This window comes from Epinephelus fuscoguttatus, linkage group LG10, assembly GCF_011397635.1.
Source record: "Epinephelus fuscoguttatus linkage group LG10, E.fuscoguttatus.final_Chr_v1".
NCBI classification, from domain to species: Eukaryota; Metazoa; Chordata; class Actinopteri; order Perciformes; family Serranidae; genus Epinephelus; species Epinephelus fuscoguttatus.
The window spans coordinates 796,564-812,606 of NC_064761.1; the positions used below are offsets into that span (position 1 = coordinate 796,564).

The 16,043-nt window shown below is 40.7% G+C and overlaps 1 protein-coding gene across 1 annotated transcript in view; it reads left to right on the forward strand.

The window, feature by feature from the left end:
• The window catches only part of szt2 (SZT2 subunit of KICSTOR complex), a 461,751-nt gene that overhangs the window by 27,280 nt on the left and 418,428 nt on the right, over window positions 1-16,043 (forward strand). The window contains exon 6 of the mRNA XM_049588526.1: window positions 14,020-14,182. Coding sequence (XP_049444483.1) covers window positions 14,020-14,182 — 163 coding nt within the window. The remainder of the gene's footprint in view (window positions 1-14,019; window positions 14,183-16,043) is intronic.

The following is a 16,043-nucleotide window of genomic DNA, read 5'->3' on the forward strand; positions in this document are numbered from 1 at the left end:
CAGATTGCAGCTGAAGGTCTTCTCTGCAGACTGGATAATGTGCTGCAGACTGAAAAATGTTGTCTTTTTATCTTTTTCTCCCTTTGTTTGTCAGGGTCAGCATTGGACAGTCCCACAGAAGAGGATCTGATTCGGAAGTATTTCCATCTACAGTAAGAAAGAGAAGAGAAGAAAATGGAAATCAATAAAATGTAACACTAAATATAACACAATGTATGTAACACAAAATATAATCTGTCATTTGACTTTATATGAGTCTACATGGTTACTGGTGTGTGAGCATACCTTCACTGTTTTCTGTTCCTTCTTAGACCTAAGACGTGTCTTTGAAAAGAATGTCTTTCTCTCCCTCTCTTTTATTTCCCTAAATTTAAGAAAGGACTCTACACCAGACCTTGCTGCTACAGTGGAAATAAGAAAAGACAGGAATGAGACATTAATTACTCTTTTATTTATTCATTACTCCTTTATTAACTCTTTTTAAAGGGGACTTATCATGCATTGTGTTGCATTGCATGCTTTTTTCCTCATCACATATATAATATACATGTATGTATATAACGTTAAAATATCGGATGCTCATATTATACATGGCCAAAGTTTCAAATAATGGGGTAAACATACATAGAAGTAATCACCGTGAATAGAAAGCACAAGCCTAAGACTGCTCTGAATGCCAGCTGATGTCATCTCGTGAGTCAACATATTCCATTATTTCATATGCTCACAAGTTTCAACCCAGGCTGGAACCTCTTCAGGGAGAAAATAAAACATGGCTGCCCCAAGCTGGGCTGCCCAGTAATAAAGTTTCATATTGGGTAGTTTAAGCCTTCCCTGATGATACGGCAAATAAAGTAAACTGGGAAGAAGTCTAGGGTGTGTATTGTTCCATATAAAGCGAGTAAAGCTTTTTCTTAGTGTAGAGAAAAAGGAGGCTGGCAGGGGAAGTGGAATTGATTGAAACAAATATAGAAATTTGGGTAAAATTGACATTTTGATAAAATTGATGCGTCCTACCATAGAAATAGGCAAAGGGCTCCATCTCACTAACATTTCCATTACTTCTTTCACCAAGGGATTATAATTGGCTGATTTTAATTCCTAAATAAGTGAATCCATCTGGGGCTAAAGCAAACTGTATGAATTGTCGGATGTTGTCTCTCTCTTCTTTGTTTAGTAATAATAGAGTACTTTTATTGTTATTAGTTTTTTAGCCAGAAAATTGTCCGAATGCATTCAAAAGTTGATGCAGTGATTTAATTGAAGTATTTAGGTTCATCAAAAACAAAACAACATCATCTGCGAAAAGGGCTAGAAGATTCAGTGTCTCTCCTATTATTTCAGAAGACTGACAAATGGCCATGGCTAAGGGTTCAATGGCAAATAAAAATAAAAGAGGTGACATAGGGCAACCCTGGCGTGTGGATCTACAGAGTTTAAAAGGTTTTGAAATTTGGTTGCTTGTTATAATTTCAGCAGTTGGCTCCGGGTACAATAATTTGATCCACCTGATCACTGCAGATCGTAAGGATGGAGGTAATATCCCTTTTTCATAGGATTCATAGGATTCATTAAATGCATTCAGGAGATGTGGCAACAGCTTTCCTGAAAACATCATATATATTTCTGTGGGCAAGCCATCGGGTCCAGGTACCTGTCCACTATTCAAGCCCTTCAGAGCTTCTATTAATTCTTCGATGCATAATTTTTTTTCCAAGATTAGTTTTAGCTTCTTCGGTTTGGGTTGGAAATCTAAGCTGGTTAAGAAAGCCATTTTGTTTTTCTGGGTTATTTGGGTATTCAGATTTATATAACTCTTTATAATCATTTGTAAACACAGCATTTATTTCAACTGGATCAATTACATTCTTTCCTCCTTCAGTTTCGATCAAATTAATAGCTCTGTCTGTCTGTCTGTACCTTTTTAATCCTCCATGCCAGGACCTTTCCAGCTTTCTCCCCTTGATCGTAATATGACTGATTTAACCACATCAAGCTGTAGGCGATTGTATTAGTAGTTAGTTCATTGTACTGACATTTTAATTGTAGTAGTTCCCTCTCTTTTTCTTGATTGACACTATGATATAGCTGGTTTTCTAATTCCTTAACTTTTTTTCCATAAAGTTCAATTGGGTATAATATGATTTAGATTTATGTTTATTAAAGCTTATTATCTCATCTCTTACATAAGCTTTAAATGCTTCCCACTTTTTTTGATGCACTGGTTTGATTTGTGTTGAAAGTAAATAAGTCGTCTATTTTCCCCTCAAGGAACTTGACAAAATCAGGGTTTTGAAGCCACCTAGGCTGAAAACGAAATCTTGGTGTTGAGGTGAGTATATTGGATACCTGCAGTATAAAGGAGATTAGAGCATGATCAGAGAGCAATATACTATCGTACCAACATTTTTCAACATTTGATAATAGGCAGTTAGAGATCAGAAAATAATCAATCCCAGAGTATGTTTTTTATGTGTTTGAGAGGCAAGAGTATTCTTTCTTAATAGGGTTAAGTTGTCTCCAAATATCTATTAATTTTAAATCACACATACATTTCGTAATTGTTTTTCTGGTTTGTTGATGAGAAGTATCATTACCTGTAGAGCGATCTTGTATCGGGTCCAGCGCACAATTGAAGTCACCACTGATTATACACTGACCAGGGTATGATGATAGGGAAAGGAAGCGATCTTAATAAAAGAAGGGTTCGTCGACATTGGGGGCATATACATTGATTTAATTGATTTGAATGGATACCATGGCGCCATTGAGTATAATATATCTACCAGATGGGTCTATGTATTTGTTTTTTAGCAGAAAAGGAACTCATTTATGAATCAATATCATGACACCTCTGGCATGAGAAGTAAAGCAAGCTGAATATATTTTTCCTGGCCACCTTCTACTTACATTTTTAATGTCTTCATTGGGTAGGTGTGTTTCCTGTATGAAAATTATATTGGATTATTTGTTTAATTCTATTCAACACCTGTTTGAGTTTTGTCAGATTGTTCAGTCCTCTTGTATTCCAGCTAGGGATATCTTTAACTGTGAACCATTAAACATATTGAAATAATAAAACCATCAGTTCAGTGCACAGGGCAATCTCAAACATAATAATGATATGTACTCTTTTTATTGCTTTAGAATAGCATGACCCTAAACATAAAGAAATACGATAAAGTAACCCAAAACAAAAAACAACATGCTGAGATCCCAACTACCCTGCATAGCGGACCACGTTCATGAGCAACTAAGAAATAAACCTGATGCGTCGATTTTTGTTGTAGGAGATGTAAACCATTGCAAGTTAGAACAGGCTCTTCCTGGATTCCAGCAATATGTAAAAAATAGCACACGTCGAAATAATATCCTTGACAAGTGCTACGGCAACATTAAAGATGCATACGCTGCTAGAATCAGACCCCCTCCTCTCAAACTTGGACCATAACACTATTCAGCTTATCCCCATCTTCAAACCAGCAATCAAGAGAAGTAAACCTGTCTCTAAAACCATCAGTGTCTGGAAAGAAGAACACAAGGAAAAGTTGAGTGGCTGTTTCTTCTCTACAAACTGGGATGTTTTTTATGAGGACAATGATGTACACTCTGCTGCAGAGGCAATTACAGACTATATACATTTCTGTGTTGATAATATTATTCCTAAAAAGATTATCAGGAAATATCCAAATATCAAAGAATACACCACACCTGACATTAAGAAGTGCATCCAAAGAAAAAAGGAAGCCTTTAGGAATAAAGACTCAGTAGGTCTGAGAGAGAGGCTCAGAGAGAATTAAAAGGAAGTTAAAAGCATCTAGGGAACAACATAGTAAGCGGGTCAGGGAGGCCTACTCCTCAAAGAGCTCTACAGGAATCTGGGACTCAATAAGGGAAATGACTAATATGAAAACTGGGAAGAAAGAAATGCATATGATAAATGAAAGTGAGAAGGCAAATGAGCTAAATAACTTTTAAAAAAGATTTGACTCGAATGCTGAGATTAACATTGAGAAGTGCAGGGACCTGCTGGATACAGTAGTATGTGAAACAGATGACAGAATAATAATAGACACGGAAGATGTGACTAAAGTCTTCAAGAAATTGAACATAAAAAAAGCCTGTGGGCCAGACGGTATCACAGCCTTTATGCTCAAAACATTTGCGGAGGAACTGACCCCAGCCTGGAGACCCCTGTATCAGCTCTCAGCCGACACAGGAGAAATACCCAGACCGTGGACATCAGCGATAATTATTCCAATTCACAAGAAACCCTGCCCACAGGAAAATAGTGATTTTCAACCAGTAGTGCTTACTTAGGCAGTTATGAAGTCATTTGAACGTATAATGGTAAGGAAAGTGAGGGACGAGGTTCAGCATCTCCTGGATCCCTATTAGTTTGCGTATAGAAACGATAGAGGAACGGATGACGCTCTTTACACAACAACCCATTTTTTATTAAAACACTTGGAAAATAACATGGCATATGCGAGGCTCCTGTTCATGGATTTTTCCTCCACATTTAACACGATTCTTCCTCAGATCATGTTAAGAAAGCTGTTAGAATGTGATGTGAATCTCTACTCAATTAGATGGTACTCTGCATTTCTCACTAAGAGACAGCAAAGGGTGAGGGTCAATTCAACTCTCTCTAATACTTTGGAAATAAGTACAGGGGCCCCACAAGGCTGTGTAAGTTCCACCTTTTTGTTTACATTATATACAAATAACTGTTTAAGCCAGCATTCATGGAACTACATCATAAAATATTCTGATGATACAGCTTTCTTAAGTCTACTGACCTGGGATTCAGACATATCAATCTATAGATCAGAATTATCTGATGTTTTTAAGTGGTGTGAGGAGCACAACCTCTTAGCACAACTCTTTTGTTTTCACTTAACCTTGTTAACCTTGTTAAGTGAAGACAAGAGTTGATCTTCGATCCCAGAGTTTGGTAACTTGCCTGTTAAATTGAAAGCTCAACTCCAGAATTTGATTGGACAAGCAGGAAAAATTATCGGCATGCCACCCCCATCCTCTCTCCAGGAGATCTTTGAGGACATGGTGAGGAGGCAAGGCCGCAAAATTGCTAGTGACACAAACCACATCCTTCACAACGAATATGAGTTGCTGCCCTCAGGCAAAAGGTACAGGGTACCAAACTGTAAGTTGAATAGATACAAACTGTCCTTTATACCTACCTCGATCAAACTGTTAAATAATGCAAGATAGTGTGTGCGTGTGTGTGTCTGTGTGTAACTGAGAGATTGTAAAGGGATTGTGCAATAAAACTGATAGTATAGGGAAGTCCAGTAGAAAGGACTCCAATGAATTAATTTGTGCAGTAGAAGTAGGCCTAGTGATTGAATGGGGGAGTGCAATATTAGTAGTGCAATAGTGCAAATGGCGTGTGTGTGTGTGTGTGTGTTTGTGTGTAGGGTTGCGAGATGGAAGGATTGTGGACATCTGGTGCTGTTTCTTAGGTTTCTATGTTGAGACAATAAAGTAACTAAACTAAACTAAATTAAACTAAACTAAAAACTCCCTCATGCACTTCCCCAAACGAAGCACACGTAAAAAAAACAAAAAGTAATAGAATCCCGTTATGTAGAATGGTTGATCCATGTTAAGAGGAGCAACGTATTCTGCACATCAACACATCCTTTATAGGCTTGCTAAGAAATAACAAAAGACCGTGAGCTCAACTTACCGATATTTGAAAGAAGAGGGAAAAAATAACAATAGAATAAATAAAAAAGCAATAAGGAGTTCACTCCTAATTAAATCTTAACAATTGTCCCTTACATTGATAGTGCCTTCAATTATTTAGTCCTTGATGTGTGGAAAGCCAAATTTTCACATAAAATTGTCCATTTGGTGATTTAACACTGATCCACAGGTGCAGTGTGCAAAGGTAAAAAGAGGGACAGAGAGACAGAGAGAAAGAAAAGTGCTTGCACTGTCTCATATTAAACACCGTTATTAATCACCCGTATGTAGTCCAACATACCTTTAGCATTAAAGATGAGGATTATTAAGAAAAAAAGTCAAAGGCAGCAGAAAAAAGAGTAAATGTGGAATACTTTAGACAACGTCAGGGCTTGAGTCTCGGTGACTCTCCTGAAGAAGACTGGATACCATGAAGATATTTCTCGGCGTCTGGGGCGGATCTGAAGGCCGTGTGCTGTCCGCCATGGGTGATCACCAGGTTGGCCGGGTACAGCATCCCGTAGTGGACGTTCAAGGCTCGGAACTGGGCCTTTACTCTGTCAAATAGGTGCTGAAGCTGGCGGGTCTCAGCTGATAAGTCAGGATAGAAGCCAACTCGATGATTTTCGTACAGCACTTCTTTCAGGTTCCTGGCTGCTCTCAGTACCTTCTCCCAGTCTTGATAGTTGAGAAGATTCATGACAATCGATCTGAGTGACGAAGGCCGGTTTGGATTTACCTGGCCCACCCTGTGCGCCCTTTCAATGACTGGTTAAGGGATTAGGGAGTCCCTCAGCACTTTAGGTAGCCAATTTTCCAGAAAGCTGCACATACTCGGACCTTTGGTTTTTTGGGAAGACCAACTAGTCTCAGATTAGAGTGTCTTGCTCGGTCTTCTTGGTCTTGGATCTTGTTTTTCAGCCTTTCCATCGTGTGAAAGTATGTCGTTTTTAATGTTGTTTATTGCTTCCATCGTATTGGCAGATTGCGTGTTGATATCTTCCTTATGTGCACCCCAGGATGTCGCTGTTTGTAGGCACACCAGCTACGGCTTCGTCTTCACTAGCATTTGTAGCAGCACTAGCATCTCCTGCTGCTCCTTTAGCACATGTGGTCATCATGCTTATTTCCACCGTTGTTTTCACTGATTGTTGTCTACGTCTGGATTTTTTGGATGGCATTAACTCCCGCAGAACCTCTTCAAGTGTTCAAACCAATATACTCGAGCCTTTGGTCGTTTTAACAGGAGTTTTCAGAAAGTTAGTGAGGAGCCAAGTTTAATGCGGCTTGTCAGCATCGCGCCATAACGGGAAGTCCTATGTCCTAGGTGCCTGGGTTAGTTAAATGTAGGTTTAGTTGCATGCAAGACTCTGTCTTTGCAAAGGATTAGCAAACTAAAATCAACTTAGCTTTGGAGGAGCAAACTACCCAATAACCTAACGACAAAAAAGGTGACAACAATAATGCATGTAAAACACCAAATCAATATGTTACACATACATGAAGGTTAACATTCCTGCATAGCCTGTACTGCTGGACTACCTCTATTCCCAGTTGTTACGTTACCAGTCCACGAATGAAGGAAAGAGTTGCCTTATGATGCTGCTTTTAAGCCGGTGGTTGTCTGTTGTGGATGAGCCTGGTTTAGAGAAGGAGGTTCCAGATGCGGTCATGCCAGTCACTTGGTATCCATGCAGAGTTAGAAGTTTGGAGCGAACTTGACTTTGTTCTCCTTTGCTTTGAAAAGTAATATGTAGACTTGTCTGGTTTCTTGTACTGGAAAGTTCTGTTGAGGTTTTGTTTTAAACAGCTGTTTAATCATTATGTGCGTGTGAATATACACTGAACAAAAGTATAAATGCAACACTTTTGTTTTTGCTCCCATTTTTCATGAGCTGAACTCAAAGATCTAAAACATTCCCTCAAATATTGTTCACAAATCTGTCTAAATCTGTGTTAGTGAGCACTTCTCCTTTGCCGAGATAATCCATCCCACCTCACAGGTGTGGCATATCAAGATGCTGATTAGACAGCATGAATATTGCACAGGTGTGCCTTAGGCTGGCCACAATAAAAGGCCACTCTGAAATGTGCAGTTTTGCTTTATTGGGGAGGTCTGGGGGGGGTCAGAAAACCAGTCAGTATCTGGTGTGACCACCATTTGCCTCACGCAGTGCAACACATCTCCTTTGCATAGAGTTGATCAGGTTGTTGATTGTGGCCTGTGGAATGTTGGTCCACTCCTCTTCAATGGCTGTGTGAAGTTGCTGGATATTGGCAGGAACTGGAACACACTGTCGTATACGCCAATCCAGAGCATCCCAAACATGCTCAATGGGTGACATGTTCGGTGAGTATGCTGGCCATGCAAGAACTGGGATGTTTTCAGCTTCCAGGAATTGTGTACAGATCCTTGCAACATGGGGCCGTGCATTATCATGCTGCAACATGAGGTGATGGTCGTGGATGAATGCCACAACAATGGGCCCCAGGATCTTGTCACGGTATCTCTGTGCATTCAAAATGCCATCAATAAAATGCACCTGTGTTCGTTGTCCATAACATACGCCTGCACATACCATAACCCCACCGCCACCATGGGCCACTTGATCCACAATGTTGACATCAGCAAACCGCTCACCCACACGATGCCGCACACACTGTCTGCCATCTGCCCTGAACAGTGAAAACTGGGATTCATCCGTGAAGAGAACACCTCTCCAACGTCCCAGATGCCATCGAATGTGAGCATTTGCCCACTCAAGTCGGTTACGACGATGAACTGCAGTCAGGTCGAGACCCTGATGAGGACGACGAGCATGCAGATGAGCTTCCCTGAGACGGTTTCTGACAGTTTGTGCCGAAATTCTTTGGTTATGCAAACCTATTGTTGCAGCAGCTGTCCGGGTGGCTGGTCTCAGACGATCTTGGAGGTGAACATGCTGGATGTGGAGGTCCTGGGCTGGTGTGGTTACACGTGGTCTGCGGTTGTGAGGCTGGTTGGATGTACTGCCAAATTGTATGAAATGCCTTTGGAGACGGCTTATGGTAGAGAAATGAATATTCAGTTCACGGGCAACAGCCCTGGTGGACGTTCCTGCAGCCAGCATGCCAATTGCACGCTCCCTCAAAACTTGCGACATCTGTGGCATTGTGCTGTGTGATAAAACTGAACATTTTAGAGTGGCCTTTTATTGTTGCCAGCCTAAGGCACACCTGTGCAATAATCATGCTGTCTAATCAGCATCTTGATTTGCCACACCTGTGAGGTGGGATGGATTATCTCGGCAAAGGAGAAGTGCTCACTAACACAGATTTAGACAGATTTGTGAACATTATTTGATGGAAATGGTCTTTTGTATGTATAGAAAATGTTTTAGATCTTTGAGTTCAGCTCATGAAAAATGGGAGCAAAAACAAAAACAACAAAACAACAAAAGTGTTTATATTTTTGATCGGTGTATATATCTAAATAAATATATCTAACTAAATAAATAACTAAATAAATAAATTAATATATATATATATATATATATATATATATATATATATATATGTATATATATATATATGTATATATATGTATATGTATATATATGTGTATATATATATATATATATATATATGTATATATATGTAAACATATATATATATATATGTATGTGTATGTATATATGCATGCATATATGTGTACATGTATATCATCTTATCAATTTGAGTTAAAAGCTAATCAAGAGCACCAAAATCTAAGCATAATCACTGTGTGTTGAGTTTTATTATCAGTGCATTATCAATATGTAATCAGTATGTTACCACTGTGTCATCAATACATCACTACTACATCATCAATATGACATTACTGTGTGAATTTAAAAGAAAATGCCAAGCAAGATCCAAATATAACAGTAGAATGAAGCCCCTATTGAGTGTGCCAGGGCTGACGTCAAAACCCGGAAGTTCAGCATCACGCTGGTTCCCGGAAGAGAAAGTGAATGTGATTTTTGCATTGCGTTTTGGATTATGTCAGAAAATAAGCTCTGCACAAGTTTATGATACTTACAGGTTTTTTTCAGCGAGATAATCTTCACATATGAACACCTTTCATACTGCATTTGAAGCTTAAATGCGATCGCCAGAAGTAAAAAGCTAACGTTAGGCTTTAATGGACTACGTGACTACTCCACGGTCGCATGACTCTTGATGTCAACTGATTTCGGCCGCTTTATTCTAAAAACATTGTATAATGGGGAAATCGGACTGTTTAAGCTAAATAAGAAGCTGTAATGGCGGACTGCCAGCACTCTCGCCTGTTCGGGGATGATGACGTTTAATGTCCCTGACAGGGTTTGTAGTCGTATTGAGCAACTTGTTAGCAACCGCCTTTTTTACGACATGTAAAAGCTTCAAAATTCACAAGTTGGCTATTTACTGACGTGTTTTATGTCGTAGAACAAAACCTGAAACTAGCTTAAGCTTTTGTTAACCACAGACCTTATTTGAGGCATTTTACCAAAATCCCATTCAAAAAACGTATTGACTTTTAGACGAGAGAACCGGAAGTGCTAAAAGCACTAACGGAGTTCCGGGTTTACTGGCACACTCTATAGTATAAGCAAGCCAGGAGAACGAGGGAGCACTGGGAGACTAGGGCCCACTGGCAGGCTAATAGACACCATAGTACATGCACGGTCTGGGAAATACAAATATCCCAGGGCCAGTCCAAGCACCCGCAACATACACACCAACTCAGACCTGGATACATGAGGGGAGGGGGTAAGATAAGGGAAGACGAAAACTGCATAGGTCGACACTTGAGAAAAACAACCTGCCCAGCCAGTTTCAACTGGTTTGAGGGGTTTTCCAGGGGTCTTTCAGGAGCCAAGTGATGTTGTGATGTATATGAATTAGGAAAAAATAAGAGTAGTTCTATACATATGAGTGGTTAAAAGAAAGAGAAAGAGAGAGAGAGACCAAGTATGAAGGTCAGTACCCGAGTCTTTTGAGTTCAGTTCTTGGTTTGGACCACCAAATCAAATGGGTTTATTTGGATGTCATCTTTGAACAAAGAATAAACCTTCTGTCATTGGACTTCTGATTAGCCTTCTGGTTTTTCATCAGAGTGCTCTGAACTGTCTTTAGTTTTATTGGAAGCAAGTTTTACTGAATTTTTACCAACACCACAGACTAATTTTTTGTTTGAGGGTGACGAATTCATCCACAACAGTTCAGTGTGGCTGCTTGTGCAGGCCACGTTCCAATCAGAGAGCTTTGTTTTTTAGGTCCTGCTGGAAGGTAAGGTGAGACAAGGTGGGTAAAGGGGCTAGCAGGTCCAGCTACCACCCATGACCATCCTCTGTGGCGGTCTGAGGAGAAGAGAGAAAGAAGCGCAGTAACATTCTTCTTTTGGTTGCTTAGTGACCTTCCATGGGGTCACACGTCACAATGGCCAATCATGTTTGATGCTTGGTCCATGGACAGGATGTCACACTGAGGTGTGATAGATGAAGCACCCTGGGAAGTCGAGTGCAAAATGACTCTCTTTGGTTCTATAGAAGAAAGAACATGCAGTCTCAGCCACTGTTTTCCATTAGAGCTGAACTTACAGGACATGTTCACATGTCCAATGAACAAATCATCTTTGCTCCAGTGACACACCACATGAACTGAGTTTCATGTACTTGAATGATTTTTAAATAAATTGTACTTCTAGAGTAGTTGTTTTGCATAATATGTTTTGCTCTTACTTAATTACATTTGTAATAGAATATGTGTATGTCTGTCTACTCTGTTACACTGGGCTACACACCTCTCTACTTTTACTCATAAGTTGAGCCTAAATAATTTTACATTCAGCTAAGCTCACATGCACAATGATGATTGTCTAACAGCAAGCGATAAGACAGCCTTACCAATAGGGCTCAAAAGGGCACGTTACTTCGCAATGCATTGTGTGTAACCAGCGTTGCGCCAGGAGAGAGACGTGAAGCAAGAGATTTAAATGGACCGGACAAAGGAAAAGTGTGTCGGAGGGTACTGAGACAAGCTGGACCCTGTTCCAAAGGCTCGGTACCTTGACAAAATCCAGAAAATAGGTGGAGTGGATCCGTATGAGCACGGAGACTGGACTCCACCTATTTTCTGGATTATAGGTGGAGTGGATCCGTATGAGCACGGAGACTGGACTCAGGATTTAAAAGCCCTGCCGGCGTTGACTGAAGCTGAGCTTGTCCTCTTTCTCGTCAACGGTATAAGTTATTATACCGGCGACGAATTTAGGAATGCCAAATCTTTAAGGGCTCATGGGCAAGCAAACTTTGGGTGGGTGCAGGACTTCCAAATTTTACACCTTAAAGAGAAGACCGTCATCATTTCAGAGGTATGTAAACTTTACAAGCCTCACTGTGTCCCACTTCCGTGTGGTGCTGCCTGTTGGCTTGCTCAGGGTTTGACTAACATATCTTGGTGTCTACTGACCAATTTATTCATTCATTCATTCATCTTCTAACTGCTTCATCCTCTTGAGGGTTGCGGGGGGGCTGGAGCCTATCCCAGCTGACATCGGGCGAGAGGCAGGGTACACCCTGGACAGGTCGCCAGACTATTGCAGGGCTGACACATAGAGACAGACAACCACTCACGCTCACATTCACACCTACGGACAATTTAGAGTTATCAATTAACCTAGTCCTCAATGTGAATGTTTTTGGACTGTGGGAGGAAGCCAGAGTGCCTGGAGAGAACCCACACTGACACGGGGAGAACATGCAAACTCCGCACAGAAGGGCTCCCACACCCGGGATCGAACCGGGAACCCTCTTGCTGTGAGGCAACAGTGCTAACCACCACACCACCGTGCCGCCCACCAATTTATTTCAAATAAAGAATATTTTGAAGCCTGAAATCCACTCTGCATTTATGTGGTAAATATGGATGGGCTTCTCGGTTATTTATTTCAGAATTAGGGCATTTTCACACCATAAATCTCTAACTCTCCATCGTCATACATGGTCGGGCACAACATGGAGTTTATCTTTATTTTTAACTTTAACTTCTTAACCACAATTTAGGACAAGTTTACTTCTGTGGAGACAACTTAGAAACAATGTTTTTAGTGACATCAAGATGTGTACTTTTTTTTTTTTTTAAACAGGATTAAAAGTCCTGACTGCACAGCTGTGTTAGATTTGTCCCTAGTTCTATTTTTGCTATCAAAATATATTACATTATATAGCCTATTGATCTTCTTCCCATAGCGATCGTGAGAACGATTGTGGCAGTTAAAATAACACAGCAAGTCTGCACCATTTTCAAACGATACAGTTACTTTTAAAATGCTAAAACAACAACCACAGAACACAAGCGTAGCGTTGCGAAACGTAAACAACTTCCCAATTTCCCGCAAAGCCCACAATGCATTGCGGTTTTTCCACCTCCGCTACGTCACCCTTTTGAGCCCTATTATTAGCACTGCAGATGGGACGGAGGTGTGGCCCTTCTCTATCCCCAACCCCTCTCCAATTGACTACAGTTCAAGATCTTCACAGAAGATGAAAGGACGGGGCATCGGTGGCTTAGTGTTAGAGCAGGCGCCCCACGTACAAGGCTGTTGCCGCAGTGGCCGGATATCGACTCCAGCCTGTGGCCCTTTGCTGCATGTCACTCCCTCTCTCTCTCCCCCTTTCACGCTCGTCTGTCCTATCAATTAAAGGCTGAAAAATGCCCAAAAAAAATCTTAAAAAAAAAAAAAAGAAGATGAAAGGACTCTGACTCTTTCAGAGGAGGCACCCTGTTTGTCTTTCAAATGACAAGGAAGAACTTTGTCAACCCAAACTGGTGAACATCTTGACCCTCATGAGTTCTACATCTACAGCACATATTTTGTCATTTGTCTCATTCTGGATTTGGCGCTTTAATGACATTTAACATGCACTTCACATGTGTTACTACCTGTTAAGGACCTGCTTGAATCAAAATATATCAATGTAATAAATTGCATCCAATGAAGTTGAACTACTTGAGTAGTTTTTTATTAGATCTTTTTTAAGAGCTACTTCTTGACTCTTACTCAAGTACTCAAGAGTACTTTTACTTCTACTTGAGTCAGTTTAATTATGAATTAAGAATACTTTTACTTGGGTATCATTACTGTTCACCCACCACTGCTCTTGAGAGACTGTCTCAGTTTACCATGTTGTTGTGGCTGCTACCATTTACTGGTTGGTGTAAGAGTGTGGCAAATCTTGTGTATTTGTTTGTGTTTAGTGTTGAAGATATAGAGTAATGTATTTTTTTTTCCTGTGCCTTTAGTCTGTGGAGCCAGTCCAAAGCTCAGACCTCTATAGCAACAACCTGGATTATCAGCCTCACAGGAAGCAAGGGATTTCCATGGTGTCAGCCGATATGGGTCTGGTCAGCATGGTCCGCCAGGGCATCCTGGCCCTTCAGTTGCTGCCCCCAAACTCCAGTGCAGGTAGGTTTGATGTATTTACTCAGAGCTGTCATTTAGTTTCTCAATTAAGGTTCTGTCTACAAGGTTAGGAGTTCCTCTCTTGCAGAGTCGCAAATTTTTTTCATACAAGCTCTTTGAAGGAGTCCAAATCCCTCTAAAAACCAGGCTTTTGACTGGGTAGCTACTGCATCTTTGTTTATTTGTTGGCATGTTAGAATTGTACAGTTATTTTAAAATATATATGTACACTAATACAATGCTGTAAAAAACAGCAGCAAAGAAAGGTAATGAATTGTGGAAAATATGTAAGTTTAAATTTCACTAAACAGCTCCTCTATATCAGTCAGTCGATCAACCAATCAATCAATCAACCAGTAAACCAGTCAGTCAACCAATCAACCAATCAATCATTTGTTACATGGAATTATACAAGGTCCAGCTCCAGTGAAATGTGATCCCATCAGCTCCTTTAACTTGTGTTCTTAAATTTGTCCTTTTTTGCTAATTCACATTTTTAGCTGCTGCTTTATAATTGTCCACGTTTCAGGATGGTTTTGCTAATCCATGGTCTCAGGCTGTGGAATGATGAACAGTCGACGCATTCCGACTTCAGCAAGATGGCCGTATGGTTACTCCACCTGAACACAGGCAGCGCCACTTAGCATTCACCTCTGAATGGCGTATAGCAGTGATCTACAGCAGAAACTGGACAGCACCTCATATTTTTTCACCATCACATCGGTCCTTACTCACCGTAAAGCACAACCCTCCTCTCCCTCTCTTGCCAGAGTCCTCTGCTCTGTCAAATTGCCATATAGAAAAATCATCCTGGTTAAATGGTACTGCAAATTTAGGGCCAGGAAAATCACATAAGATCCCACCCTCTGAACAGCCTTTTCTCCCTGCTGAGAGGGAAGGAGGGGTGTGCTGTACGGTGAGTACAGAAGGTACTGGATACACCAGGCAGTGCTGGGAGGCTCAGGAGGAGCTTCTACCCTTAGGATACTCGTACTCGTACTCGTACTCGTCGTCCTCCGCTTATCCGGGTCCGGGTCGCGGGGGCAGCAGCCTCAGCAAGGAAGCCCAGACAGTCCTCTCCCCAGCCACTTCCATCAGCTCTTCCGCAGGGTAAAACAGGAGTAAGAGGGGCTCAAGGAGAAGATGATTTAAAGTTAGTTTGAGTTTAATAGTTTATTTGTTTAAGAAGGGACAGTGTACATCAATGAACATTCCTTTTAAAGAGAAGAAAAAAGAAAATGTAGATGCACCCAATTGCAGCCAGGGGCTGATCTACATTGGTAGTCCCCCTGCCAGATGTTTATCAGCATAGTTCCTAAAAAGTAATATAAAATCAATACAGTACACGTAAAATATGCAATTACAGTATAAGATACATTAAAACACATAACAGTCTTTTCGTTGCATTATAGAGTCGGCCAGCGACACATAATAGAAATATTGCACACATCATTTTGCCTCCAGTGCCTTAAGTATGTGTAAGCTTTACGCCTTGTTTCTGGATGCAACCAGGTAACAAGCAGATGGGGGAGAAGGGGCTGTATGGGGTGTGTGGATAGTGTGTAACCCTGTAGCAATGCAGAGTCCAGCACATAGATCTTGTTGTAGTTGTGATCAGTTGTGACACATGACAGTAGTAGATGTAGAGACATTGGGGGTTAAAGTGCTGGAGTAATGTAAAACACTAGAAATTAAAGTGCTTACTTCACTTTATGGACAACTTTGCTTTAAAACTAAATCAGAAAAAAGAAAAGTAAAGCAAGCAGCAGTTAAAACAAGGACCAGCTGGATGGTGTAAATGTTTCTGGACACCAAAGCTACTGAAGATGTGCTGATACCTGGAGCAGGTAGAAGGGAGGGACTC